The sequence below is a fragment of the Vicugna pacos genome, chromosome 13 (genome assembly GCF_048564905.1).
Source record: "Vicugna pacos chromosome 13, VicPac4, whole genome shotgun sequence".
NCBI classification, from domain to species: Eukaryota; Metazoa; Chordata; class Mammalia; order Artiodactyla; family Camelidae; genus Vicugna; species Vicugna pacos.
In genome coordinates, this window is record NC_132999.1 from 35,713,554 (window position 1) to 35,740,504 (window position 26,951).

At 52.5% G+C, this 26,951-nt stretch overlaps 2 protein-coding genes and 1 long non-coding RNA gene across 17 annotated transcripts in view; 1 reads left to right on the forward strand and 2 right to left on the reverse strand.

The window, feature by feature from the left end:
- Window positions 1–4,890: 4,890 nt before the first annotated feature.
- On the reverse strand, window positions 4,891–8,700 carry ARTN (artemin). Of its 2 annotated transcripts, none has more exons than XM_072974608.1 (4): window positions 8,499–8,700; window positions 7,028–7,089; window positions 6,588–6,732; window positions 4,891–6,516 (listed from the first exon to the last, which is right to left on the reverse strand). In XM_072974608.1, exons 2-4 carry the CDS (start codon window positions 7,085–7,087, stop codon window positions 6,050–6,052), a joined length of 672 nt encoding a protein of 223 aa, XP_072830709.1. In that variant the 5' UTR covers window positions 7,088–7,089; window positions 8,499–8,700; the 3' UTR covers window positions 4,891–6,049. The 2 variants fall into 2 exon arrangements, with proteins under 2 accessions (XP_072830709.1, XP_072830708.1); XM_072974607.1 differs by having other exon boundaries at window positions 7,028–7,347; window positions 8,499–8,582.
- Window positions 8,701–9,105: 405 nt separating this feature from the next.
- On the forward strand, window positions 9,106–25,538 carry LOC116283063 (uncharacterized). 2 transcript variants are annotated; one of them, XR_012079162.1, is made up of 7 exons: window positions 9,106–9,239; window positions 9,388–9,584; window positions 22,757–22,955; window positions 23,327–23,418; window positions 23,562–23,683; window positions 24,446–24,650; window positions 25,448–25,538. It is a non-coding gene; the product is annotated as an uncharacterized lncRNA (long non-coding RNA). The 2 variants fall into 2 exon arrangements; XR_012079161.1 differs by lacking the exon at window positions 25,448–25,538 and having other exon boundaries at window positions 9,147–9,239; window positions 9,372–9,584; window positions 24,446–24,574.
- ST3GAL3 (ST3 beta-galactoside alpha-2,3-sialyltransferase 3) overlaps window positions 11,552–26,951 on the reverse strand; it is a 185,788-nt gene continuing 170,388 nt past the window's right edge. For 9 of the 13 annotated variants that reach the window (XM_072974597.1, XM_072974594.1, XM_072974595.1 and 6 more), the window contains 3 exons: window positions 18,118–18,264; window positions 17,793–17,939; window positions 11,552–12,595 (listed from right to left, as the gene is read on the reverse strand). In XM_072974597.1, coding sequence (XP_072830698.1) covers window positions 12,506–12,595; window positions 17,793–17,939; window positions 18,118–18,264 — 384 coding nt within the window. In that variant the 3' untranslated portion in view covers window positions 11,552–12,505. The other 4 variants (XM_072974604.1, XM_072974605.1, XM_072974606.1 and 1 more) reach the window with 4 other exon arrangements.

Sequence of the window (26,951 nt, forward strand, 5' to 3'; positions counted from 1 at the left end):
GATTTCTTCTGAATGTCACTTAAAAAAAAAAATGAGAACAGTAAGCCCTCCAGTGATGGACACACTGAAATAGTATATGACTTAGGGTTCAACCCAGAGGCCACAACTTGGTCAATGTGAGTTTTCTTCCTGCTTCCAATCCAGGGCTACTTCCTGGGGTCTGGGGCTTCCCATGACAGAGAAAGAAGCCAAGTCTCACCAACAATGGCTCCTGAACATGCTTCATAAACACCACGTAGGACAGATGGATTGAAGTAGGTGAGCCCCAGGCAGGTTGGGAGCATTTCTGGGTGCCAGATCAAAGGAGATCGCTAGTAGGTCCAGGCAGACAAAAGAAGTTCCTTTTCCTCTTCTCCTGGGCTTTGGAATGCTCTCTCCTGAATTTTGGAACTCTCCCAGGGTTGTCACAGGTTTTGGCCCCTCTATGTCCCACTCTTGTCCCTCAGATGAGAAAATAACCCATCTGTGACTAGCTCTCAAAGACTCATCCCCCAGTGGGCTCTAAGCTATCCTGGATTGCCACCCTCCTGAAGCGCATCTCTAGACAATCCCCCTTAAAACCCTTCAATGGCTCCCTCAGGACCAAGTCCAAGTTCCCTGGTGTAGCATTCAAAGACCTTTATGATCTCTCTAGACTTCTGTCCTGATGAGAGCCCTCCCCCATTCTACACAAAATCGCTAGCTACCCGGGCTGTTCCACATTTCCCTGCCTTGGTTCAAATGCTACTGCCTCTGCTGAGAAGGCTCTGCATCAGGCTGGAGCCAATCAGGAGAAACCATGCAGTAAGCACACAGCGACAATTTAATATAAAAATTTTAAATTGCAGTAAGGGATTGAAATAATGAGGGGTTGGCAAGTGAGAAGCGAAGAGAACTCTAAAGAAGATGGGAATAGCAGAGTCCTAGGGCTGAGCTAGAGAGCCCAAGGAAGAGGCCCTCACCCCCGACTCCTGCCCAAGCCTGAGATCCAGACCTTGTGGGACAGGGCATGGCTGGTGAAAAGGGGGAATCTAGAGCTGAGAGGCAATGAAGGCAATAAAGGATAACCAGCACAGGCCCGATGCCCCTTGTCCACCTCCTGCAAATATTTCATTTTTCAAGGCTCAAGTGTCACCTCCTTCACGAAGACTTTCCTGCCTTGTCTTACCTTCCAACCAGGTAGAATTGATCCTTCTCCCTTTGTGAGTGCAGAATTCTCCCTCACCCTGACGTATGTAACTGTGCCTCAGTTCATACTTCTACTGGAGGACTTACAACGGTTGACTGAATTTTTTATTTACTTCTTTACCCCCACCTAGGGTTGCCAGAAAAAATACAGTACACCCAGTTAAATTTGAATAATGGGTAAACAACAACAATTTTTTTGTGTGTCTCAATTATTGCATGAGATGTATTTACTAAGAAAAGTATTTATTGCCCATCTGAGATTCAAGTTTAACTGGACGGCCTGTATTTTTATTTGCTAAACTTGGCAGCCCTTCCCCACCTCCATCTCCATCTATGGTCTCTTTGATGGCGGAACATGTTTCTAGCTGACCTCAGAATCCCCATAATTTGCCCAAGGCATAACTGTTAGTGCTCAATTAATGTTAAAAGGTCACAGGATTGAGAGTGACTGGAGGGAATTGAGACTGGAGACAGAGACCAATTAGGAGGATGAGCAATAAACCACTCTACAAATTATAAAGACTTCTATAGCATTGGAAATAGAAAGAAGCGGGTGGACTTGCAAGATCTAAGGATCTGAGGACCAATGGAAAAGAAGTGACAAAGCTCAAGGAGTCTAGGATGTTGCCCAAGTGTCACTGGATGGAAGTTGGTGCTGTTCCCTCAGGAGGAGACATTGGAAGGGGCTTGGAGGCTGGAGAGCAGGGATGCTCATTGATGTGAGGCTCAGAGAAGGGTAGGGAGGGATGGAGAGAGGCTCTAAAGGAACAAACAGAACATATGCAGGACAGATATATTAAGTTTGAGGCGTCTGAGGATACACAGATAGACGTACAGGCTTGGAGCTTAGAAGAAAAGTTAGGCTGGAGATACAGTGTGAGCATCGTCAGCCTGGAGGTGGTAACTGAAACCGTGGGAGTTGAAACTACTGCTCAGGGAGCATAGAATGGGGAGAGAAGGCCTATATCGGAGCCCTAAGGAACACTGCAAGAGGCAGAGAAAGAGGAAAAGGAACCCAAAAAGAGTCTGAGAATAAGCAGCAAGGGTTGGGAGAAAATCCAAGCAAGCATGGGATGGAGAGAGTCCAGAGAAGACAGGTGTTCCTAGAGGGATGACAAAGTTGAGTGCTTCCAAGAGTTCAAAGGACTAAAGGCTGAGAACCAGTCTTTGGGTTTAGTGATGATGAGGCCCCTGGGGACCACAGCAAGAGCTCTTTTAATGAAGGAAGTGAGGTGGAAGCAGATCATATATTTATATATTTGTGATCACAATGTCTTTTTTTATGCTGTGATATATTCAAGCAAGTTTAAATGCAGAGGGAAAGGGGTTATTCAATAGAAAAAGGTTGAAGAACGGGGAGGCTTGTAAATAATGGAGACAGAGAGCCCTGATATGGGAGCCTGAGCACAGAAGGAAGAAACAGTCCAGCTCCAGGAGGACAGTGATGACAGAATCACCTGGAGCAGGGCATGATACCTCGAGGGCCACGGACTCCTACATACTCGTTCAATGAGCTTCAGAAAGTCTGAGGGCTCCCTAAAATTGGCCATACTCGTTCAATGAGCTTCAGAAAGTCTGAGGGCTCCCTAAAATTGGCCACCAGATATACACATCAGTGACTTTTTCAGCACTGAGGTGGGGGCTGGGGGGTTGGATCCTTGGTATTCATCAGTTTCTCTAAGGATTCTAGAGTTCCAAAACAGCTTAACAGCCACCGATGTGAACAAGAAAAGTGAACTCACATGGCACAAATTCTCCCAGATCTTCGATCTCTGCTTTCTACCCTACCTCTCCTTTATAAGACCTCAGTTAGGCAGCCAGTCCACATGCACTCAGTCTCAGGGAACTCTAGCTGGGGGAAGTATGGCAGTCCCTGACCCAAAGAGGAGGAACACCATTGGCCAGGGCAGGGGAAGCACGTGGATCCCCAAACTTTGACTCCTGGATGAAACTAATCTAGAGGGACGTTTGGGTGCCCCTGAAGGTGAAAAAGCTGCCATTTCAAAGCCGACTGCAGTTTTGTCTTGCAAGACTTAATGCCCCTTTGGAGGAGACCACACCTTAGTTCCGGGAAGATCGTTCAAATGGGCAGTGTTGTTTTGCAAATATGAAACAGATTATAGTCAAAAGCGGAGATATTAGGGTCACCTGTGGCCCCCAGGAGCACAAGTGCTCTCCAGGTGAGGTCATGTGCCAGGTGACTTCTGCTAAGTTGTACGCAGAGAAGTGCAGCCTGGCAACTTGTTTCCTTTTGGAAAATAGCTTTATTTATTACTTTTTTTAAAGAGGGATTTGGTTTGTTGTGAGCTGCAAAATGAGACTAGTTCTGTGGGAATGTTTCTTTTGGAGAGGTTGTATCTCATCCGTGACTTTGTAAGATGTTGGGCACAATCTCTTTGGGGCCCAGAATGCAGCCTTGAGTTGGGGGGGACCCTATTCCCTCCAGGACTGACAGTCTGGGGAGAGCTGAGAGCCAGTACCTTAGTCTGAGGTTCTCACCTGGCTCTCTCTCCAAGCAGTGTCAGAGATGGCTTCATCTCAGCTCCTGTAAGTGTCTCTGAGAGCAGAGATGTCCACTGAGGGGCAGGTCCTAGAGGGTTTGGGGATGAGGCCAGGCTTTTTATAAATCTAGAGAGAGCATTTTTATTTTTAAATTTTTTAAAGGGGATAGTTAGGTTTTATTTATTTATTTTAATGGAGGTACCAGGGATTGAACCCAGGATCCTGTGCATGCTAAGCATGCACCCTACCACTGAGCTATACCCTCCTCTTAAGGCTTTCAAGTCTTTCCAGCAGGGGCTCCCTGGCCCCAGTGACCCTGGAATTGACAGGCTGCCCGCCTTCACTCCCAACCAGGGCCAGGGCCCAGCCTTCATGAGGTGCCTCCAAACTGGATGGCACTGCTGCCATTTTCTTTGGTGGGAGGTGGGGGTTGGTGACTGAAGACCCTCAATCAGTTTGGAGGCAGAGAGAGAGATCAAGGGGGTGTTTGAGGGCAGCATGAGAGCACCAAAGTTTTGAGGACATCTAGAAAATGGGGCAGTGAACACAGAAGGGTGGAAGCACAGACTTATTTCTCCTCCCTGACCCTGAATGCACACAGCCCTGAGAGCTCCTGCCAGCTCCCCATTCCAGCCTGGGCGAAGGGGGCAGCTGTGCCAAAGCCGGCAGGCACTTAGGCAGTTTGGAAGGAATATTGGTTAATTGTGTCAAATGCCTGTGGGATCCCAGCTTCAGCCTGCCTCACTCTCCTGGTGTCTCCGGCACCCCTGGCTGCAGCTAACGCCTCTGTGCTCACAGCTGCCAAATCAACCTCCAGCCCAGACCTCCCTCTTCAGCCCCAGACCGGCATATCCCACTGCCTCCTGACCACCCCTCCAGATGTCCCACAGTTCCCTAGACCCAGCATGCTTTCCAAACACATCCTGATCTTATTTTTAAAGAAAAAAATCGTGTAGGACAAATTCATAGGACCCAGGAAACAAGGTTTCAAGGGACATACATAGAAGCTCAGAGGGACTGCACTGACTTTTTAGAGATGACCTGGGGACAGTGTGGAGGGCCAGGGCCAGCTTTAGCCTCTTCCTTCCAGATGACGGTATGTACCTCTTAGCGTTTTGTCCTTTTTCATACTATTTGCCAAACTGAATTTAAATAATTATTTATGTAATTATTTACTTATTGTCTGTCTCTGCTTATTTAAGCTTAAAGGCAGAGACTGTGTCCTTTTCACTTCTGTATTCCTGGGGTCTACCCAGCATCTGACATAAAATAGGTACTTAATAAATATCTGTTGAATGAATAAATAAATACCCTTGTTCATTACCCAAGATGCAGGTCCCTCGAGGCATACTCAGTCTTTTCATGCTTTCTTATTCCCATGATGTTCTGGGCCTCATCCCCCTAAACCAGCCTTCCACCACTGCATCTCTTCCCCACCCTTGGCCTTTTCAGATCTCTCTTGATCTGGGGTGCTTCAGAGTGTGGGCAATGAGCTCCCCAAGGTGGGCCATCTGGAAGCACAGGCAGTATCCACACCTGTCAGGGTGCCCTGGAGAGTAGGACACTGATGTCCTACTAGGACAATGACATTACAGGACAATGACAGCGGGGTGGGGCAACGTGTCATTCTCTGCATCTTTACCATTAAACAATGCTCCCAAGATGCCCGAGGTCTCAAGGGTAGGGCTTTCTCCATCTGCAACCCCAGGATCCAACTGCTGGGGACTGTACAGGGGTTTGTGAGTGGACTGTTGGAACTTTGCCACCCACTCTGTCTGGATTTCATTCCTTTTATGTCCCAGAGCTGCTGGCTGGGGGCAGGCAGTCCCAGGCTAGGCCTATGACTGCTGAGTGAGCCTGAAGTTGTGAGTGGGATGCTCAGGGCGTGATCTCCATCCAGCTGCTTCTACCTATCCCCCATGCAGCTGCCACAGCTCAGTAAAGGATCTGACAAACCACAGAAGTAAATAAATAACTTAGAAATAATAAATAGGGCTCCAGCTCCCACAAGTGAGTAAAGGCCCAGTCCAGCACAGGCATTCCAGCAATGCAATTCCAACGTGTCTCCTCCAAATCTGTCCCCGCAGGCCTGGGCTGTGGCTGAGACCTGACACTGCTGATTCTCCAGAGGAGTCCTGGGTCCATGGCCTGGTCAGTGCCAGTCTGTGAGAAGTGGGTCCTCGGGTCTCCACGGGTCTTTGGGTCTGAGACTGGCAGGGTGAGAGCCCTGGGGCCTCTGGTCAGTCGGGCCTCCCTCTCTGCAGGGCGGATGTCCATCACTCACCCAGCCAAGGCCTCGATCTCCAGCTGAGGCCCTGGCCGCCCCAAGCAGGAAGATCCATTGGCAGGGGTACGGTCTGCAAATCCCCGAAGGGAGCCTTCAGCCCAGACAGCCGCAGGCAGTGGCCGAGAGGCGGTCCACGGTCCTCCAGGTGCTGTTAACGTCCATGAAGGAGACGGCCTCGTAGCGCGTGGGGCGGCAGCAGGGCTGGCTAACGGGCCGCGAGCCAGGGGGCGGCCGCAGAGCCCCGGCGCCCAGCAGGCTGGCCAGGCTGAGGTCGTGCGGGGAGCGCGCGCGGCGGCAGGAGCCGCTGCAGAAGCGGAAACGCACCAGCTCGTCGGAGCGGTGGCCCAGGCCGAGGGCGCGCACCGGCACCAGCTGCGAGCGCAGGCGGCAGCCCCGCGCCCCCGCGGACCGCGTGCGGCTCCCTGGGCCCCCGCGGCGGTCCCGGCCCCCGGCCCGCGCTGCGCGGGCCCCGCGTGGGGACGCGGGCGAAGGCGCGGGAGCGGGCGGCGGGGGCGACGGCCGCCGGGCTCTTCCGCCGCAGGGACGGGCCCCGCGGCCCCCTGGAACGAGACGCAGTCACGCGCGGGTCCCCGGCCAGCCCCCCGTCCCGCGCCCTCGCCCTGTCACCTACCCGGCAGGTGGCCCGCGGGGGGCGCCGGAGCCGGCGCGGGGCCTTCGCGGGGGGCCGGGCTGCGGGGCGCGGGGCCCAGGGAGGCTTCGCCCTCCGCGACGCTGCTCAGCAGGGCCAGAGCGGCCAGGGTGGGCCACAGGGCAGGCTGTCCAGAGAGACCACGCGCAGCCTCAGCGGGGAAGAGGACACCCGGGTAGGCTTAGGGTGGAGCTCAGGGAGGGGCTGGAGCCGGAAGGAATGGCTTAGGTTGGAGGATGGTGGGTCAGCTGCCCCAGGGAGCCCGGGGAAGGAATCACTCGAGGGCACTGACCTTCCTCCTGGTCCCTCCCTGACCATTTCCCCTCCCACTTTTGATGCCTGTTCAGGGAGCCCTGCCTTCCCTTCCTGGTCCAGCCACCTTTCCTCAATACCAAGTGGGAGTCACTTGGAGAACCACTCACCTGCCGCCTAGTCCGGGGCCAGAGGGGCAGCACTGACAGGCCTCCACGTCCGGGCTCCATCTCTGTCAACACCAGGAGCTCCCATCAGCTGTAGTGGACCTGGTCCCCCACCCTCATTTAGAGCCAGCTCGGAACATTAAGAGTCGAGTTCTCCTTTGTGCAGGTTATCCTTCCACTTCAGCTTCTCGAGGTGAGGGACAGGGGCTTGGGCAGCTGGACTCAGCCCAAGAGAAGTGGCTGCATCAAGAGCCTATGTGTTGGTGCTTTGCACCTGTTTCCTCTTCCTGATCTCACGACTCCATGGGGTAGATGGTATAATCCTCATTTTCCAAACAAACAAGACAAACAAGGCTCAGAGAAGCTCAGCGATTATCTAAGGTCCCATACAGCTGTGCGGGGAAGGACGGAACCTTCCTACTCTGTGCTGCAGGGCTAGAGCGGCCAGAACTGGCTGGAGAAGGGAGGAGTTGGACACCCTCGATCTCACAGAGAACTTTCTCTCCTTGTGGAAGAAGAGGAAGTTGTGGCCGGGAGAGAATTAGGATGCTTGCTGGTTGACCCGAGATAGCTGATGACAGTGAGGCCCAGGCTTCAGCCTGTGCTGCCCGCCCAGCACCACTGCACCTTGCTCCTCTATGACCTCTATCTGGACTCAGAGCCGACTGACCACAGAAGTCCTCTCTTCTGACCACAGATGTACCCTCAAGAGCCGGCAGATGGTGGGAGGCGATGAGCCCTCTAGGACAAGGGGCCTGGGCCATGGCTCCCTATGGCCACCAGGGGGCAGCATCTGCCAAGCCTGTGGACTCAAAGCGGGGTGGGCTTTTCTGCTACCTTCAGCCAGGTTCAGGCCTGAGCAACTCCCACAAGGGTGAGCCAGGCTTCTACACCATCCTGGTTGGTCTCTGAGAGCTGAGCCGCCCTGAGAGCTGGTCCTGGCCTATTCCCCTTCCAGCTTCTTCTGGATCTGGCATCCCGGCCCTGCTCCTAGAAGTTTCCGCCATGAACCATCCTTCCTGAGCCCAATCAGCCTTTCAGAGTCCCACCAGCTTTTGTGAGGACACACTGCTTGGCACTCCCAAACACCCCTCTGCGGCCCTGGAGCCCTCATGAGCCTTCACTAGCGGGCCTGCTCCTGGGTCCTAGTGGTCAGCTCCACCCCCATCCCCTAGCACACAGAATGTCTGCATACATGTGGACCAGACCTCCTCCCTAGACCTCCCTGGTGTGGTTCTTCAGGGCCAGGTGTGCTCAGCTAATGGAATAAAGGCCTGAGGAGCCAGCCTAGTGACTGTTTTCATGGATAGAGGGAAAGCAGGGCAAAAAAGGCTTAAGGACCCCCTGCACTAGGGGGAGCCCAGGAGCAGGTCTCTTGCGGGCAGCTCATGCCTTATGTCTGCCTTCCAACGGTCTGGGGCCACTTGTCCTGCAGCCCTTGCCTTGCCTCCCCATCCACCAGTCCGATACTCACCACGGTGGCTCTGTGTTGTATTCTTCTAGGCACCTTTCCTGGGACCAGTGCTGGGCTTTCCCCCGCAGCTCAAAAGGCTCATGCCCAGGGCTATGCACCTGGCAGTGCCTCTTTTAGCCCAAAGCGTGGACTTGGCAACCAGTCTGAGCCCTGGAGCAGCAGCGGGAGCCTCACGTTACAGCGGGCCGGCCAGGCTAGCGCAGTCCGACAAGAGACAAGAGGGACTGAGGGGGCTGGGAGGGGCGGAGAGCTGCGCAGCGGGCCCAGGAGAGGGAGGATGTGAGAAAGGAGTGGAGGGGGACGACCCTGCCCACTTCCCCTAGCCCCAGGGCTGGGATGGGGGGTGGGCAAACAGGACGGCTTACCGCGGGTACAGGGCTCTGGGTCCGAGACACAGAGAGGGCTTGGACCCGAGGGACCTGCTGCTGGTAGAGCCCGTGGGCCGTGTCTAGGGGCCGGGCCCAACTCCATCCCTCAGGAGCCTCACGCCCGCAGCCGTCCGGTGTCAAATTCCAGCCCCGGCGTCACCGGATCCTGGGGTGGGGCCCAAGCACCCCCGCTCAGCCCCACCTTTCAGGGCTCACCTGGCTGCTCCACCCTCCAGAATCCGGTCCCCCTGGCTCCTCTGCGTCCCCAGAGGTGGAAGGGAGGAGACACTGGCAAGGGCCCCCAGGACAGAGGGGAGAACCCAGGCGGCGCAGAAGCGCGGAACTGGGCGGCCACAGTTTGTAGACATTTGAAGTAGGGAGTTGGGAGGCCGGGCTGAGGGTGGGAGAGGGAGGGGACAGGCCAGTCCCTGCCTTGGGCCACCGGCCTTTGGGTTCTCACGATCTCCACCCTCCACACTAGCTGCTCTCTCTGATCCACTCCTAGTTTCTTCTCTCAACAGACCCACTGGAATCCTTGGGTCGGTGAGGCACTGCACTGGAGTTTTCAAGGTCTGATCCTGCTCTGGTCTCCCCACCACTCCCTTCCCGCGCTGCCTGGGGCTTGGAGTCCAGACACACCTGCAAGCACCGCTGCTTGGCCGGAACAGCTGAAGAAGGGGAGGGTCCTGGAGGAGGAACATTTGCACTGAGGCTTGAGGTAGGTGCTGGAGGGTAGTATTTCAGATGCCGCATGGCAATTTGGCAGGTGGGATGGAGGCTGGGCGAGCAACATGGGTAGAGGTAAGGAAAGGCCAGATCCTGGGTGTCATACTGGGGAGTCTGGACTTTATCTCGTTGACACTGGGGACTACTGAAAGAGTTCAGGCAGGAGAATGGTGTGATCAGACGTACGTTTCAGTGACTGGCTATGGCTGCAGCTGGGAGGATGGTTTGGAGGTATGTTGGGAGGCTGCTGGGGGAGAGAGGAGGCGAGCTGAGCTGTAGGTAGAGCATGGGGCTTTGTGGGCTCTTGTAGGACCACCCCTTTTTGCAAACTCTGTTGGTACCTGATTGGATGGGGTTAGGAAGCAGGACAGACAACTGCATACTTTTGACCTGGGTCACCAGAGGGAGGGGATGTATCCTTGCAGCTGGGGCTCCTGGAGGAGGGACAGGTTGGGGGCAGGAGCACATGAGTTCAGAGTCTGACATGTCAGGTTGGAGGGACCCGTGTATTATCCTAGTGGAAATGTTCAGGAAGTGGCTGAATTTGTCACCTGGCACGAAGTGAAGAGAACTGGGCTGGAGATGGATTTGGGAATTGTTGATCAACCGACAATTGGAAGCGGTGGGTAGGGGTGAAGGTGCTCAAGGAACGTGTGTGGATGGGCGGAACCCTGGCAGTGCATCAGAACTACCTGTGGACCTTTTAAAACTGTGTGCATCCAGGCCCCACCCCAAACCTGAATCAGAACTGGGGTGAGCATGTGCATTTTCCATATCTGCACAGGTGATTCTGGGGTATGGCCAGCCTGAGAACCACAGCTTTTGGGAGAGCAGTTTCCATGCAGCAGTGGGGACTGACTGGTGGGGCTGGAGGCTGTCCCCAGGCTTGGCAGGACCCCTTGGGACAAGAGGCCAGGCAGTGAGCAAGCAGCTGTGCTCTCTGCTGCCTCCCCACCGCCAGCTGCCCAGTTGAGGGGGAGGGTTCTTCCCCGGGGCTTTATCAGCCAGGCCTTCACTTGCAGGCATGCAGCCTATGCCCTGTACAGCTCTACGGGCATCATTCATGTAGCACACAGTGTGCACTGGAGTTTGCATCACATTGGCCTTGTTTCCAGCAGAATCAAAGGGGGTTTCTGGGCCTGCCTGTCCCTCAGTCAGGGCCTTGCTTTCCCCTCAGCTGAGGAGGCTTCTTCTGAGGACAAAGCACAGCAGTAAAGGGGCATGTGGGCAATTGGGAGGGATGGCACTGGTATTGGGATGGCAGGTGAGAGGTGAGAGGCCAGCCAGCCCCACCTGCTGCACTGTGGCAGCTCTGGCAGGACGCTCACTCCAAGGCTTGTGGCCTCAGGTACGGGCATGTGTTGGCCTCATTCTCAGGCCTGCCTAGGGGTGCTGGGAAAGGGAGAGAGCAGATTCCAGGACTCTAGGGGTGTAGGGTTGGAGGTAGGGGGATGTCCTTTCTAATGTTTGCCAGAGGGAGCCTAGAGCTGGGCTGTGCCTTCCTGTTCTGTGCAGGAAGAGGGGTGCTCAGGGGAGACTGTTTGCCAGTGTGCTAAGTGGGGGTTGTGTCTTTCCAGGGCTCAGCTGGGGCTGCCAGGAGTGGGTTCAGTCCATGGGCTGCTCTGCAGTGCATCTTTCTGGGCTTGCCGGAATCTCTGTCCCTAGGGCTTGTGGGCTCCAACCCCCTGCCTTCTGGCTCTTTTAGGAGGCACCAGGGCAGATTCTGGGGTATGCCCTGATACCCCTGGTCTGCCTCTCTTAAGGCAAAGAGGGTACAAGACTATATGGGACAAGAGAGGCTCCAAGAGGCCCGTAGGTGGCTACCTAGGTCCTGCAGCTGACGCAAGAAGTGAAAGGGACGAGGGAGGGCTGGAGAGATGGCCCTTGTGTTTAGCACTGTTGCTGAGGCCCCAGGTTCCTGTTTCTCCCAGGAAAGTCAGAGGAAGTGAGAGGAGGCCAGGTTCAGGGAAGAGCTTTATTGCTTCCATGATGGCTGCCCAGCATGGCTGCCACAGCCTGGGCGAGGTCCTTGAGCCTCACTTCCCCCTGGTCCAGGCTCAAGGTAGAACCCAGGAACCTGGCAGTCTCATTGCTGAAATCCAGAACAGCTGCCAGGTCGGTCAGTCCAGGCCTGGGGCACTGTCCAAGGGGTCAGTTGCAGTAGGGGAGGGGGCCATTCCCATCAGACTGTGCCAGGCCTCACCTCCTGAGCTCTGAAGTTCTGTCCACTCAGGCCCAGGGGCATCTTGTTGGCTTAAAGGATGGCTCCAGGGTTCCCTGTGGGACAGCTAGGGGCTGCTGAGTGGGAGTACCCCACCTTCTCCCCAGGAAAGGCCAAACAGTGTAATGAGCTGACGAGGACTGGCCTGAGATCCTGCCCATGTCCCTGCAGCCCCGGAGCAGGGCCTGTCATGGCACTCCCCTGAGACAGGGAGCCCACTGATACCACTGCCTGAGGGGCCCTTTACTGGGTCTCTTTCTGCACGGCAAATGGACCAAACTTGACATCTCCAACCATATTTAAAAATAAATTATCCCTCCCCTCCCCCCACCCCAAATTCACAAAATGATAATACACTGAACACTGATTGGAGAAATGATTCCGGCAGCAGCCTTGCTGCCTAATGTCTACCTCCTGCATGCTGGGCCTGCTGGGCACGGCCAGTGGCCTCCTGGCCCTTTGGCTGCAAGGACCCAGGCTGAGAGTGAGGCCGAGTGCTGGTCTCTGAGGCTGGCCTCCGAGCAGACACAGCTCTGGCTGCCCCGCCAAGGCTTCGTCACCCCTGGGGCCACTTGGCACTGTCCTTCTCTGGGTTTGAGGAACCCCGTGCCTCTCAGGCAGAGCCAGACCCAGGCCAATGAAGTGGGCGGGTGGCGGTGGCTGGACCTTTGCGGCTATGTGCTGGGTCCACCTCAGATGCCACTGGTTAGGTCAGTGATGACATGCGCTTTCACCAGCTTCCGCAGAAACTCTTTCTCTCGCTGAATATTGTGCGTCCAGGACTGGAAGAAAAGATGGAGCAGAGATCAGGGGGCAGCCCAGGTGGCTACCGAGACGTGGCCCTGCTAAAGTGCACCTTCCCAGGACTCAATGCCCTCTTCTGACCAGCACTCCCGACCCCCTATGCCTGCAGGAGGTCTGCTCTAGAAGTGCCACAGCTCACCCTCCTCCCTTCCAGAGGCTTGGAGAAAATGACCTTCTAACCCCCTCCCCCAGCCCAGGAAAACCGTGCCTTTTAACTTCTTCCAAGTCTTAGGAGAGTAGGCTTTCCAACCTTGTTCCCACAGACTTCAGCCCCTCCTTCCCCGGCAGCTCGTCTGGGGCCTAGGTCCTAGGCACCCAGAGGTCAGGCAACGTGAGTCACTTCAGTCCGGCCCAGGCCTGGGGGTGGGCCCTGCTGGAAAGTGAACCACGTGGGTGGCTTAGTCATTCTCGGCCTGATGCAATCTACTCTCCAGGCCTGGGGGCAGCTGATGAAATCCTACCTCAGATCAGAGGAGCCAGGGGGTTGGAAAACAAGCTCATCTTACTAGTAATGTGGACATTGCAGGGAAGACGCTGCCAGCCAGGGCTTTTCTGGGGAAGACAGCTCCCAGGCTCACTTTCTCTCCTATCCCCAGTACTCTCACTAGGAAGCTGTGATGGCTAAGTCTCTCAAAGAATGAAAAAGGACTGAATGAATAAAAGAATGCTGAAACCAATAGCCTTGACACAGTCCGGACACAGCTGACCGCTCTGTTGCATCGGTCAGCACTGAGGCTTGCCCTGGCCATGTTCACGGCCACTATTTACCAACATGAAGAACTTACAGCTCTGGTCTGGTCCTTGTTGATCCAGTCCTCCTTCTCCAACCTTCCAAATATTTTCAGTCTGAAACTTGGGCAAAATTCTCTATTACCCTCTTCTCTGAACTCTCCCTTCAACGTCCTGTGCTCACAAGCCTGGCTGCCCCTCAGGACAGCATCCCCAAGATACGCTCTTTCTTCCCTCACATCCACGTTCCAGGGTGCCTGGAGCTGGGCAGGGTCTCCTTCACTCTTTGTTGCTGCATCTACACAACTGTACCTCGGTGCTCCCTCAAACCTCTGGCTCCTTTGGCCCCTGCTGTTACCCTCAGCAGTCTGCAAACTACTCCTCCATATTGCAGACCCTGGGTGATTCCCCTCATTCCTTGAAGATTTAAACATCTGGCTCCCTGACTCTCTTTGAAGGCAGGGACTGTTTGGCACGGAGTAGATGCTCAGTAGATATGTGTTGAATGAAATGAGGCTTTACAGGGAAGAAAATGGAGGCATGGAGGAGTGGCAGGGCCAGGATCCAGGCAAGTGTAGAAACTCATACGGCTCTTTACTCTTCCCATGCCTTCATCGCTTCCCAGGAAGACGTAACTGACGGGTCAGTTTCCAGATCACCCAATGAGAGTCACTGAGGGTGAAAAGTCAGCAGAGGACTGGATATCTGATGATATTAAGGAATTATTGTTAAATTTTCAGATGTGATAATGGTGTAATGATGAAAAAATCATCCCGATCTTTTAGAGAAACTTACTGAAATGTTTATGGCTGGAAGAAATGATGTCTGAGGCTTGTTTCTAAATAAGCAGTGAAGGGTGGGGGAGAACCAACAATACTGGCCTCCATGTTAACTGGAGCAGGGAGGTGAAAGTACATGGGAGTTCACTATTTTATTCTCTGTACTTTGAATGTGTTTGACGAAGTTCATAATTTAAGAGTTGACAAAAAGCCTGCCCCAGGCGGATCTCTGGGACAGGCCTCGCCTCCTCCCTGTGCTCTCTTTCCCCTATTCCTCCTCCGCAGACAGCACTGGAGCTCACAGTGCTCTCCAGCCCGCGCTGTCCACACTGTCTGCGGGCCGGGCCCGGGGCAGGATTCTGGGGTCCTCCCCAGGACCCCCGACTCTGGACGCAGAGGTCCATCCCATTCACAGTCCACACTTGCAGAGGTGCCTTCTTTCTCACTGCTTTTTCCATCTTTTATCTCCGGCTCCTCTTCCCTCAGCCAGTCTTTAAATATCGGTGCTCCCAGGGTCCTGCCCCGACCATCACACTCCCTCCTCTGTCATCTCCCAGGAAATCTCATCTGAACAGGCAGCTGTGCTTGCAACTCACAAATGGAAATTTCCAGCCCAGATGTCCCTGCCGTGGCAGACTCCCATGCAAACCCACTGCAGCCTCTAGCTACTGCTCAGTTCAGCCCGTCCTCCAAGCTTCCCCAGGGAGCACTCACCGTGCGCTGCACCGGCGCTCCCTGCACCGCCCTCACTCAGTGTTCAGCTACTGCAACCTGGCTCCAATGCCCCATCTGCTTTGAAACTACGCTTCCCACAGTCTGTGGGCACCCCCTAACTGGTACGGCCATCGGGCACCCCCTAACTGGTATGGCTGATGGCCGTGTCTCAGCACGCATCTCGATGCACTTCCCTGTGGGGCTGGACATCGTGAACAACTCCCTCTTTTGGTCTCCATGACCCTGCATCTCCTAACTTCTCTGCTTGCTCCTCCTTTATGAATTCCTTTGACATCCCTCACATATCCCCCAGGGTTCGATCCTTGCTCCATTGTCTTCACATCCCACACACTCCCACTGGGCCCAAAGAATGGGCTGGCCAGTCAAGTGGAGGTGAAGCCATGGTGAGGCTGAGGTGCTGAACGGTTCAGTGACTGCTGAAGACACCCCCAGGTGACAGCTGGGATCTTACACCCGGGAGCCAGCATTTCAGGGAATCCTCTAGGATGCTGAGAGGTAACAGTAATAAGTAGGGGTAAAAACATGAACATTAACAATGGCTAACATGTATGGGCACTTACTGTGGCCAGGTTTGTTTTTTTTTTTAATACATTATCACAGGGAATCTTTCCCAAACCTAGGAGGTAGGTGCTATTATTATTACCCTTTTAATGACAGAGAAAGGAAGGTACTGAGCCAGGCTCAGCCCAGGCCACTTGATTTCAGAGCCAGCACTCTTCAGCATTCTGCATGGAGGTGCAGCAGATGCCATGAGCCTCAGAGCCAGATGGTTATACAGGATGAGGAAGGAGGTCGGGGGCAATGGCCTGAAAACTGAGACGTGGCAGGTGGAAGAAAGGAACGGCCTCCACCGAAGGGCTTCGGGGAAGGTGGCGTCCTTCTGCCTCGTTCGTGCATTGAGGCAGTCTCCAGGCCTCGCTGATTTAAAGTCCTAATTTTCTTACTCTGTGTTATCATCACTGAACAGTTCCCACGCAGGAGCCTGCATCTCTTGTCAAGACTGTGATGACAGCGTTCTGGCTAGTTTCTGTTCCTGCCTGTACCCCTCTATTTCTTGCTGCAGCCACAGGGACCCTCCTGCCTGCTAATCTACAGCCTGAAACTAGTCCATGGCTCCCTCCTGCCTTCAGAGCAAAGTCTAGACTCCTTTCTCCTCACCAGGGCAGAGAAAGCCCTTCACGATCCGGCTCCTGCCTAGGTCTATGGCCTCTCACCTTCTGCTGAAAACGTTTACAAAGAGTTTACAGAAAAGGAATCTGTAAGAGACCAAATATAGTAGTACACAGAAGCTGGGGGGCAGGTGAGGGCTGTAAGAGCAATGTGGACTGGGTGCTGGCAGAGGACCGAGCAGCTAGGAGGTACATGAAGAGGGGCAGAGATGGAAGGACCAACAGGGTCATGGCGAAAATGAGGCAGGGCTAGGGGGGTCAGACAGTTCTGGGCTCTCTCTCCTGGACCCAGGATGAGCTTCCAACTCCTGAACCCCATTCCAGGCAACAGGGGGCTCATTTGTAAGGCTGCTCCTGGTTTCCCATGAGATTCCCAAGTCTCTCTTATATCTTTGAAATGACTCCCAATTACTTGAGGCGGCCTGAAGGAACCAAACACTCCTAAAACAACAGCGATGGGAACTGAAGCCACGGATGGGGATGTAAATCTCCTGGAGAATGCGTAGAGTGGGGAGAAGATTGTCTAGGATTGGAGCCCTAGCTAATGCTGATGCTTAAGGGGTGGGTTGAAATCAAAGACACTGAAAAAGAGGATGAGAGACTGGCAAGTGGAATGGGGGTGCACTAGAAATGACTGACTCAGAAGGCTGAGCAGGAGAGCTTAGATTCTGAGAGGTCAGGAAGGACGAGACTCCCAAGTGTCCTTTGGATTTGGCAGCCTTGAGTCACTGGTGACCTTGGTGGGAGTCATGCTAGGTGAAGGGGGAAGCCAGGCTGCGACAGGCAAGGGCCAAGTGGGAGTGAGGAGTGCCAAGGGGACAGAGTCCCCACTACGGCCTCAGTTTCTCGCTGTGGAGGAGGTGAGGCGGGTGAGAGCTTTGGGGAGCATAAGGCTCTGAACAGAGCAGTGGGGCTGGAGACGGGCATGTAGAGACTGGCGAGGAGGAATGAGGGCTTGTTCAACTGTGAATCTGCACAGATGGGAGATTTCGTCTAACCACCCTCACCACCCAGATGCAGGAGTAGACGAAATGCTCAAAGCACAAGCCCATGATGCCCAGGGTCCAGGATGGGAGCAGCGGAAGGCGAGGCAAGGGGTGTTGTAAGAGGCGTTCAGATTTTCCACATGGGCTCTTGCTGTGAAGGGAGGGAGGCCAGGAGAGGCTGACTGACTGGGAGAACTGTAATGCTTCTGGAACTGTAAGATATGTGTGGATCACCTAGAAAGCAATTCTGGGGGATGAGGAGCTTCAGTGCTTGGCCAGGGGGCAGCATTGGAGGAGGTAGGGGGGCATCCTGGGACTGAAAGATAATGTCTGTGGGCTGTTTGAGGGGACAAGGAAGTCCTTGAGGAGAAGGGGAGAACTGGGGTAGACAGGATGGCTCCGACCTTGAGCCAGGATGAGCATATGGTGGCTGGGGAAGAGCAAAGAGGAGGCAGGACCAGGACAAGGAGAGAGCCAGGGAGGGAAAGTGTGGGGAGAAGGCTGGGGAAGGGGGTGCAGGGTTCAGAGGGAGGCTGAGGAGAGGGGCACAGAGGATGTGTGGTGCAGGTCAGAGGCCTGCAAGACAGGGATGGATGCCGGGTGACCCAATTTAACTGAGGGTAGGGCAGGGCCTTCCAAGGAGCTTTGGGCAGCCAGACATGCCTCTGGCTTGTCCCTTTACTGTTCACTTGTGCACACACCATCAGAGTCTGTCCTTCCTGCTGGCACTGCCCCCTCCCCCTCCCTGCCCAGGGACCGCCCCCCCCAGCCCTGCACCTCTTTGATGGCTGCCATGCGCACGGTCTCATAGTAGTGCAGGGGCGCGTTGGGTGTGCTCATGTCGTAGCCAAAGCCTGCAACTGCCACCTCATCACAGCCGTGTAGTGCCATGGTCACTGCCACACTGCCGAGGGTCGGGATGTTCTGGAGGGAGGTGGAGGGGGTGCAGAGTGAGGCTAAGACCCTCAGCTAAGCTCTCCTGAGCTGAGCTCCACTTCTGAGAACTGAGTTCTCTGTCCCCACCCTGCCTCCCCATCCCTCCTTCCCAAGGCACCTCTGGCCCAGGTCCCCTCCTCCCTCTCCCAGTGCCCAGACATCTCACCCCACGGCCCATGAGGCCATTGTTGAAAGGCAGTCCGATGAGGGTGAAGGCAGCTTCCTGGATGAAGTATGGGTTCAGGATGCGAATCTCGGGGGGTTCCTTGGGCACTCGGGTGGCCACAGACTTCCAGAAGCCATCCGATGCACTCTGTAGACATAGCACAAGTGGGCGTGAGTGGGCACACAGTTTATGATGGGACCAGGTGAGTAGTAGGGACCCGAAGTGTGTACAGGCAAATGAGAAACGAGGTGGGGACCATGGGGTGTATGGGGAACCGGGGTCATGGGGAGTAGACACAGCTGGAGGAAGGAGGACCTGGTGTGTGGTGGGGACACGGATGTGTGACAGACAAGGTGTGTGGTGGAGAACAGAAAGCACATGGTGGGGCCACAGTGTGGATAGAGGATACAAAGTGAGCTGCAGGGCCGGGCACGGGGTGTGCTGCTCTGGCCTGAGGGGTTCCTGGGCCAATAGGGAGACCCAGCGGCCCAGCTGTACCCTTCCCCTTCACCGCTACTGAGGGGCCCAGAAGGAGCCTGTCCTCTCCTATCTGCTCTGCTGGGCTCGCCTCCTTTCCCTTCTGCTGAATTTCCTCGCTCTCTCAGTCAACTGTTCTAAAGTGAACCTGAAAAATAAAGACAGAACATGAGCTAGTACCGCAAAGCAGAATGACACCCAAGTCCCAGTTCTGCCACCGATGGTGTTGGGGAACTTTGGGCAAGGGACAGGCTCCCTGAGCCTCAGTTTCTTTGCCTGCAAATGAGGTCATTCTTCCTGCAGAGATCTCAGTACTGGACTGGAAAGGCATCAGCTCTGAAACCTGACACCCCAGCAGTCACTCCAGGGCCACCAATTCCTCTCCGTCTACCCATCTCCCTTCCTCTAGTTCCCAGCCCTGTTTTTCTGCATGGTACACGAGCCCTTCCTGGTCTAGTCCCTCAAGTATGTCACCTTAGTCACTCTCCTTGTGAGTGCCCCTTGCCATCTTCTTGTCCTAGTCCAGGGAAACCATGAACTTGCGATCAACCCATTCATCCACCTTTCCCACCCGTTACACTTGGGCTCCTGAGTACCGCTGGACAGAGTCACAAACCAACCCTGCAAACTGGAGATGTAACCAAACCATGCACTCCAGCTGATTATTTCCAGGGAGTGTGTTATTTGCCTGAAAAAAAAAACAAAAGAATCAACTAAACTCAGAATGGATCAAATAATTTAGCAATGGGATCTGTACTCCAGTAGGAAAGTCACCAGATATAATAAAAACTAGATGTGTTTGCAGTCCTAACAAAAACATCAAATGCTGAGCAATAAAGTTAATTATGTGGGACCTATGGCTAAAAAAAACAAACTATAATCCTTCATTGAAAGATATAAAAAGATAACTTAAAAAAATGGGAGAGGCAAACCATGTTCTTCAATGGGAAGGCTGAATATTAACACAATGCCAATTCCATTTAGATCAGTGTAGGCGTAACACTGTAACATAATTCTAAGGAGAATCCTAGTAGGATTTTGTTTTTTGAAATGTATCAAAAGGACTCTAAAAACCCACTCCAAAAAATACAATAAAATAATAAAATAAAAATTTAAAAAACCCACTCCAAAGATTTAACAGGTAAAAACATCTCCCCATTTAAAAATTAGATATTAGAGTATATTATGAATTTTCAGTGATTCAAACAGTGATGTATAAGACTCAACACAAAGATCAATGAAACAAGATGGTCCAGAAGCAGATCTTAGGTTATGATAAAGGAAGTTTCACCATCAGTGGGAACAAGACGATTTTCTCAGCAAGTGATACTTGAAAATTCGCTACTTAGGAAAAAGATCAATTTACTTCCTCACGCCACACACAAAATATCTAATTGCTAAAAAAAAAATTAATAAATAAAAGAAAATTTAGATGTATATTTTATCACTAAACTTCCTTAATGCAATGTTAGAAATAAAGAAAAAGCTAAACAGATTTTGACTTTGTAAATACTTTAAAGTGCTTTGGTGCATCAAAAATATAATAAGCAAAATTAATAGGGAAACAAAAAAGTGGGGAAAATTTTATCACACAAATAATAATACATAATATTTTAAAAATTCATGAAAAATCAATAAGCCCCATAAAAATGGGAAAAAATGAAAAATAAGGTTAAAAAGCATGAAAAAACTCAATAGTGAAAAAGAAATGCAGATAATAGGATACTGTTTTTTTATCCTCTGAAGTATGCATGTGTACCTGTGTACACATCTCAGTGCTTGTGGTGGTGTGCTGTGACCGAATTCTGCTACACCACTATAGGAGTAACTTTCGGTACAGCCTCTCTAGAAAGCAATCTGACAACATGTAACAAAAGCCTCAAGTTGTTTACACCTGATGACTACATTTCTCTTCTAAAAGAGTAATCAGAATGGTGAAGACTTTTGTCAAGATTACAGTGTTATTTATAAAAGTGGAAAACCAGAAAAAAATCTGAAAGTGTACAATAGAGGTTTGGTTAAATGACACATCTACATAACTGAATGCGATAGACGTCAAAATGACGTTCTCTAAGAAGTTTGTCACGAGGGTGTACCATAACCTGTGTAACCCATCCTCTGCTGTTAGACAGCTCAGTCACTTCTGGCTTCCCCAGGTCTGCTCCTCCTCCTGTGTTCCCTAACCTCTGTTGTCCACATGGGCTTCCAAACCAGAAGCCTGGGAATCGACATTCCTCATCTCTCCCGTCCATTCTGTCCTACCGGTTATCTAGTTCTTTTGATTCTGTTTTCTGTAGACTCCCACAAATCCATCCTTTCCTCCCAAAGCCACTGCTGCCACTCAAAGTCCAGGTCTCACCATCTTTCAAAAGGATCATCATAATGACTGGCCATGTCCAGTGTCTGTCTTGTTGACCACTAACCCCCGCCCCCAGAGCCCAGTAGAATGACTGGAGCATAAATGGTACACAATTATTGTTGAATTCCATTCGTTTACTCAACAAACATGTAATGAGTGCCCAAGGATGGGCCCCCTCTGCCCATCCCAAACCACTTTCTGCTCTCTGCCAGAATGATCTATATACAAACCAGATCACATCACCACTGTCCACAAGAGATCTCAGCTTTTCAGCCAGTAATGCTGCCTGTTGTTCCAGTTCCCATTTCGGCCCATCTGAAGTCCCTACCTGCTAACTCACGCTTCCACGCTTTAGCTCATGCTGCTCCTCTGTCTCTAATGGCCTGCCCACCTCTATCCACCTGATCCACCCTCCTCATTTGTTAAGACTCAGCATCTCCTCCTTCCTCATGTCTTTCCTGAATTCCTTCATCCCAAGGTAGAAATGACCTCTAGTCTTTGGGAGGCAATAAAATATGGTTAAGATCTGCAATGGTTTGAATGTTTGTTCCCCCCACCCCCACTCATTTATGTTGAACGCCTAATGCCCAAGGTGATGATGTTAGGAGGTGGGGCCTTTGAGAAGCGTTAGGTCCTAAGGGCAGGGACCTCAAGAATGGGATTCATGCCCTTATAAAAGAGGCCCAAGAGAGCTCCCTCGCCTCTTCCAAGTGAGGACATAATGATCTATGAACTGAGAACCATCTATGAAGCAAGAAGCCCTCATCAAATACCAGATCTGTCAGCCCCATGGTCTTGGACTCCCCAGCGTCCAGAACTGTGAGAAACAAATGTCTGTTGTTCATAAGCCACCCAGTCTGCACTCAGCATAAGCTGACTAAGACAGGAGAGCCCTGGCCCTGGATCCAAACTCAGCTCTGGTCACTCAACTGTGTGGGGACCTTGGGCAAGAAACATACCATCTCCTTATGGATAAACCAGGGATACTAGCAGATTTATCTTGTGCTGTGAGGATTCAGTGAGATAATTCAGGCTGAGTGCCCAGCTCACAGTCACTGGCCAGCTGTTATTATCACCAGCATTAGCCCCAGGGCAGGGGCTGTCGGATTCACTTCTGTGGCCCAGCGCAACACCGCCCACCAGGGTAGAAGGGACACGAAGTCCAACCCAGGCTCCTCCGCTGCCCTCAGCCCCTCTCCAGGGTCATCTTCCGTGGCCTTCAATGCACTCACTGTCTGCTCCTCCAGCTACCCCTGCCTCGTGTTTCCCCACCTCTCTGGCAATACCTCTTTCTTGGGCAAATTCTACCTGTCCTCCAATGGTCAGAGCTCAAAGGATCAGCTCTTGGAGCAAACTTCTCTGGGTCTCAGCCCCAGTGAGACAAGAGAGCAGACCTCCGGCCAGCTTCCTCCTCTGTCTCCCTCTGTGTCCAGGAGAAGTGTGTGTGTGTAACAGGATATAGGTCAGGGCAGCAGGACCCAGTAGGAAAGGGAAGAGTAAGAGAAATGGCCAAGATCTTCTGCAGAGCTGGGGAGAAGCCCCTCCTGGGAGGGCCAGATGTGTGCTGGGAGGGATGGCAGGTGCACAGCCTCTGTCCCTCCTCCAGAGCCCAGCAGGCCCCAGCAGCCCCCATGCCCACCAGGGTTCCTGCCCACGCCTGCCCACACACACCCGAAATGGAGGATGTGCAAGGCTTCTGGGGAGGGGAAGGAGAGGGAGAGGCAGAGATAGGGGGAGGGGGAGGCTCCAGGCTGGTTTCCACAGACATTCATTATGTCTCTTCAACTTTCACCCACATCCCAGGTACACAACCCAAGATGAAGCCACATGCTCAAGGTCACGTAAGCGGCCGTGCCGAGATGTAAACCAGGGTGTCGTGACTCCAAGATTTGTGTTCTTTCTGCCAGATCATTTATCATCACTGCCATTCTCACCTCAGGAGGTCTGGGGGCCTGGGGTCAAGGATGACTGGGACCCCGGTCTACCTGCCAGGAGCTCTGAGGTGAGTTAGGGGTCGCTCTGGTTGGTGCCTCGCATCCCAGTTCATAGAGGGCACTGAGGCTCAGAGAGGTGAGGGGACCTGCCCAGATGCATACGCAGCTGGGGAGAATCTGAGCTGGATTCAGCTTCAGAGCCTGGGTCTCTGTGACATGAGATTCCCTCTCTGAACTTCTCTCTGCTTTTCCCATGTACTTACGGGTCCAGGTGTAACCACCATGCGAAACGGGAGGAAACTAGCAGTATGATCCCAAGCCCTCTTTGAGAATCTGACAGGAGCCCCAGGGTGGAAGGGGAAGCTACTCTTTCCCGGGAGGGGAAACGATGGATGCGACTGCTCGGACCTGAGGATACATGTGTTACGTTCACTGGCAGGAGATGAAAAGGCACACACGCAGCTCCTCCTGGCCTCCCTGCTCCGCTCACCTGTGCTGGGAGCGCTGAACCTCCTACCACCTTCGGGCAGGGTAAGATGGGGACCCCGGGGGAAACAAGTCCTGTGCTTAGATCTCCAGTCCCGGAGAGCCTGCATTAGGGCGCTGGGAACCAGCACAACTAACAATTCGGCGCTGTGATTTTATTTTTCCCATCTGTCGCTGTCCTGGTGCAGAGCCTCCTCAGGAATTCCAGGGAAAGGAGGAACAGTCAGACCAAGATCTGGCTGGGGCATGGCCGCGCTCCCCCAGGCATACGAATATCAAGTACCAACGCAACTGCAGCCTGTCTCCTAAGGTAAAAGCTACGGCTCTTCTCAGAAAAACATACACAGGCACGCACACATAACACGTAGCACCCCACGGCAGAAGGATGCAGGGTCCCTGAAGGCGCAGGGGTTTGGTGACTTCAGACTGAGAATCTCTGTGCAGACTGAGAAGGGAAGGGAACCCTGAACGGAATCCGGTAAGCACCAACACCGAAGGGGCAAGTGGGAGCAGAGGAGCCTGCGGGAGAGACTGAGGAGCAACAGTAAGAGCAGCAAGAAGGTCCAGGGGAGTGTGAGGCAGTGGACGGTTGTGGGAAGACGCACGTCCACATCCAGAGTCCATGTCCGTGTGACCCGGGGCAAGTCATATAATCTCTTTAAGCTTCAAGTTCCTCGTGCATATCGGGGATGTCAGGACCTCCTTTCCAGAGAGTTGTGATGACTAAGTGAGGTGCTGTGTGTTTTACATCATCTGGAACCATGTTTGGCACATGGCAAGAGCTCATTAAGTCTTACCTATTACGGTTATGAGTGAGTGTCACAGAAGCCAAGAGAGTGAAGCAGAGGGTGTGGCCAGCAATGTCAGAGGCCATAGAGAGGCCATAGACATACATAATTCAAATGAGGGAGCCAGCCTTCCCCTCTGGTTCCTGCAGAAGGGCAGTGGGTGCTGAAGGCCTTTCTGCTGCTGGGTGACACTGCCAAGCCTGCCACCAGAACACAGCCCTGCTCCAGAAGGCCAATCCAAACATGGCCTGAGGCCTCTCATGTCTCATTCCCCTGCCCCACAGGACACAACACAGAGGTCTATAAATCCAGCCCCGGAACAGTTGAACCTCTCCTCCAGGCCACCTGCGGGCTGCATTCTTGTTTGAATCCCTCCTCCAGGAATGTCCCTGCCTCAGTCAAGTCTGGACCCAGCTCATCTGTGTGGAGCCGCCAGTCTCCTGCTGATGCAACTTGTTCTGCTCTTGTTAGAACAGCCAGGAGCAAAGGGTAAAATCTTCTGGGAAGGAAGCACCTTCCCAGTCGGGTTCCCGCAGTGCTGTCCTGAGCCCTCGCAGGCTGCTTCTCCCGCAGCCTCTTCGCCCCTCTCTGTTAGGAAAGATGCAGTCTGCATGCTGAGATGAGAGGTCTGGGAATGGAGACACTGACCCGGGGCTGGACTCCTGCAGCTAGGAGTAGGGCAGGTGTGTTTGCTCCTGTCCCCACTGCTGCTCCTGCCCGAGGACAGGTCATCAGCTCTCACTGCAGTCACTCCAGGAGTCACCAGCCCTCCCTGCCTCCATCTTGCCTTCCCTCAATTCTGCGCAAATCTGATCTCGATACTCTCAGGGCCAAAATCTCAGAGGCTTTCCACTGACCACTGAGACAGCTGGTCAGGATAGTCAAGACCGTAGGTCTGGTTTTGTTTCTCTTCCTTATTCAAAAGGAGTTCATGAGCTAGTGGGGAAGACAGGGCTGTGTACAAATATCTCAATATTTAGTATAATTATTATGATGTGAGAAAGCCAAAAAGAGGTTTAAAACATCTGCTATACTTATTTAAAACATATACATGGAAGACCTACCCTCAAAATGTTCACATGCATAGTACTTAAAACAGGAGAATGAGCAAGGTGTCATACTAAGAAAACTCGAAGTAAAACGAAGAAGAGCTTGAAAAGAGGGCTATTTACAGATGTAAATATTTCAGAATTAATTAACCCAGATCAATGAAACAACAAATACACAAGTATCTGTTACATGTAAACCATGTACTTTTTGTACAAACGTATTCTATAATATTTCAGGCAACGAATAACCCTCAAAATACTGATTGCATTCATACAAGAGACCTTTATGAACATCCGGTCCAGTCCCCTCCTAAAGAAACCCAAGGACCTGCGAGGTTTGTTTTCTTATCCAATCCATTTCTTCTGAGGGATCCAGCTGCCACCATCCCTCCCCAACAACTCGGTCTTCAATCCTCAGTCATTCCTAGGAACCAAGCAACACCAATCTGTGGCTTCTGTGCAGATCCAGCCACAACTGCACCCTTCCCACCCTTGCCTGTGGATTGGGCTGCCCTCAAATTCCGTGATTCTGTTTTTGAACCCTAACAACTAACTCTGTATCCGTAAGAGAGTTCTTTGTCCTTCACAGTCACGTTATCATCTATAAAATATGAGAAAGAAGACTAGTCCCTTCTTCACAGCGTTTCTATGCTATGACAATTAAAAGTCACGCACATGATATGTTTGGTAGAAAGTCAGCTCGTTGTCTTCTACTATTAGCGTGCAGGACGAAGTCCAAGCACCTTGATGTGACTCTGGCTTACAAGACCCTTCACCGTCTGTCCCCTGTCTACCCAGCTTCACTTCCAACCATTGGTACTACATGCATGGGCAGGCTCATCCCTAAGATTTGTGGGGCCAGGGACAAAATTATAAGTGGATGTCCACATACCACACGTTTAAATTTTAGATTCTAATCAAGGTATCAAGGTATCAAGCTATTAAATAAAATATATTCTATCCTCTCTCTCTCTCTGTTTAAAGACCTCTGCTTGCTTTTATTTATTTTCTTTTAAAAAATTTTTTAATTGAAGTAGTCAGTTTACAGTGTTATGTCAATTTCTGGTGTACAGCATAATGTTTCAGTCATACGCATACATACATATATTCCTTTTCATGTTCTTTTTCATTATAGGTTACTACAAGATATTGAATATAGTTCCTGTACTATAACAGAAGAAACTTATTTATCATATTTTATATATAGTAGTATCTGGAAATCTTGAGCTCCCCACTTATCCCTTATTCTATCCTCTCTTGAAAAACAACCTGGAAGGGCAGGTCTGAATTGAGAATTTGGATTCCTGGAGCTCTAGGGGGAGGGTGTGTACTTAGCATGTATGAGGTCCTGGGTTCAATCCCTAGTACCGTCACTTCAAAAATAAATCAATCAATCTAATTACCCCCACTTCCACCAAAAAAAAAAAAAAAAACAAACCAAAAAACAATTCTGGACCACAGTGGAGTAGGGAAAGCTAGCTCCAGTCTATCTTCCCCTCCCCTTCACCCTGGTCCCATCCCTGTGTGCAGGCATGGGCATTGCCCAGCTTGTACATCCAAGTTCTGCTCAAAGCCTCTGCAAGCATCCCTCCTTGGGCTTAGGGATATGTGCAGGGAGGTGAGTTCCACCATCAGGAGGACAGAAGTGAGCTTGGCACTGCTAGGGCAAGAAATTCTGAGGTCTCCGGTACCTGGTGATGGTCTAGCAGGGGAGGATGGGCCTGGGGCGGGCATTTCCCTC

What these genes read in the sequence shown, in the direction of transcription:
- ARTN (XM_072974608.1), bottom strand. Translation starts at nt 7,087, where the DNA reads ATGGAGCCCGGACGTGGAGGCCTGTCAGTGCTGCCCCTCTGGCCCCGG. An exon ending in GGCCCCGGACTAGGCGGCAG is followed by an intron (nt 6,733 to 7,027) that starts GTGAGTGGTTCT and finishes CTCTCTGGACAG; the next exon opens with CCTGCCCTGTGGCCCACCCT. An exon ending in CCCCGCGGGCCACCTGCCGG is followed by an intron (nt 6,517 to 6,587) that starts GTAGGTGACAGG and finishes GTCTCGTTCCAG; the next exon opens with GGGGCCGCGGGGCCCGTCCC.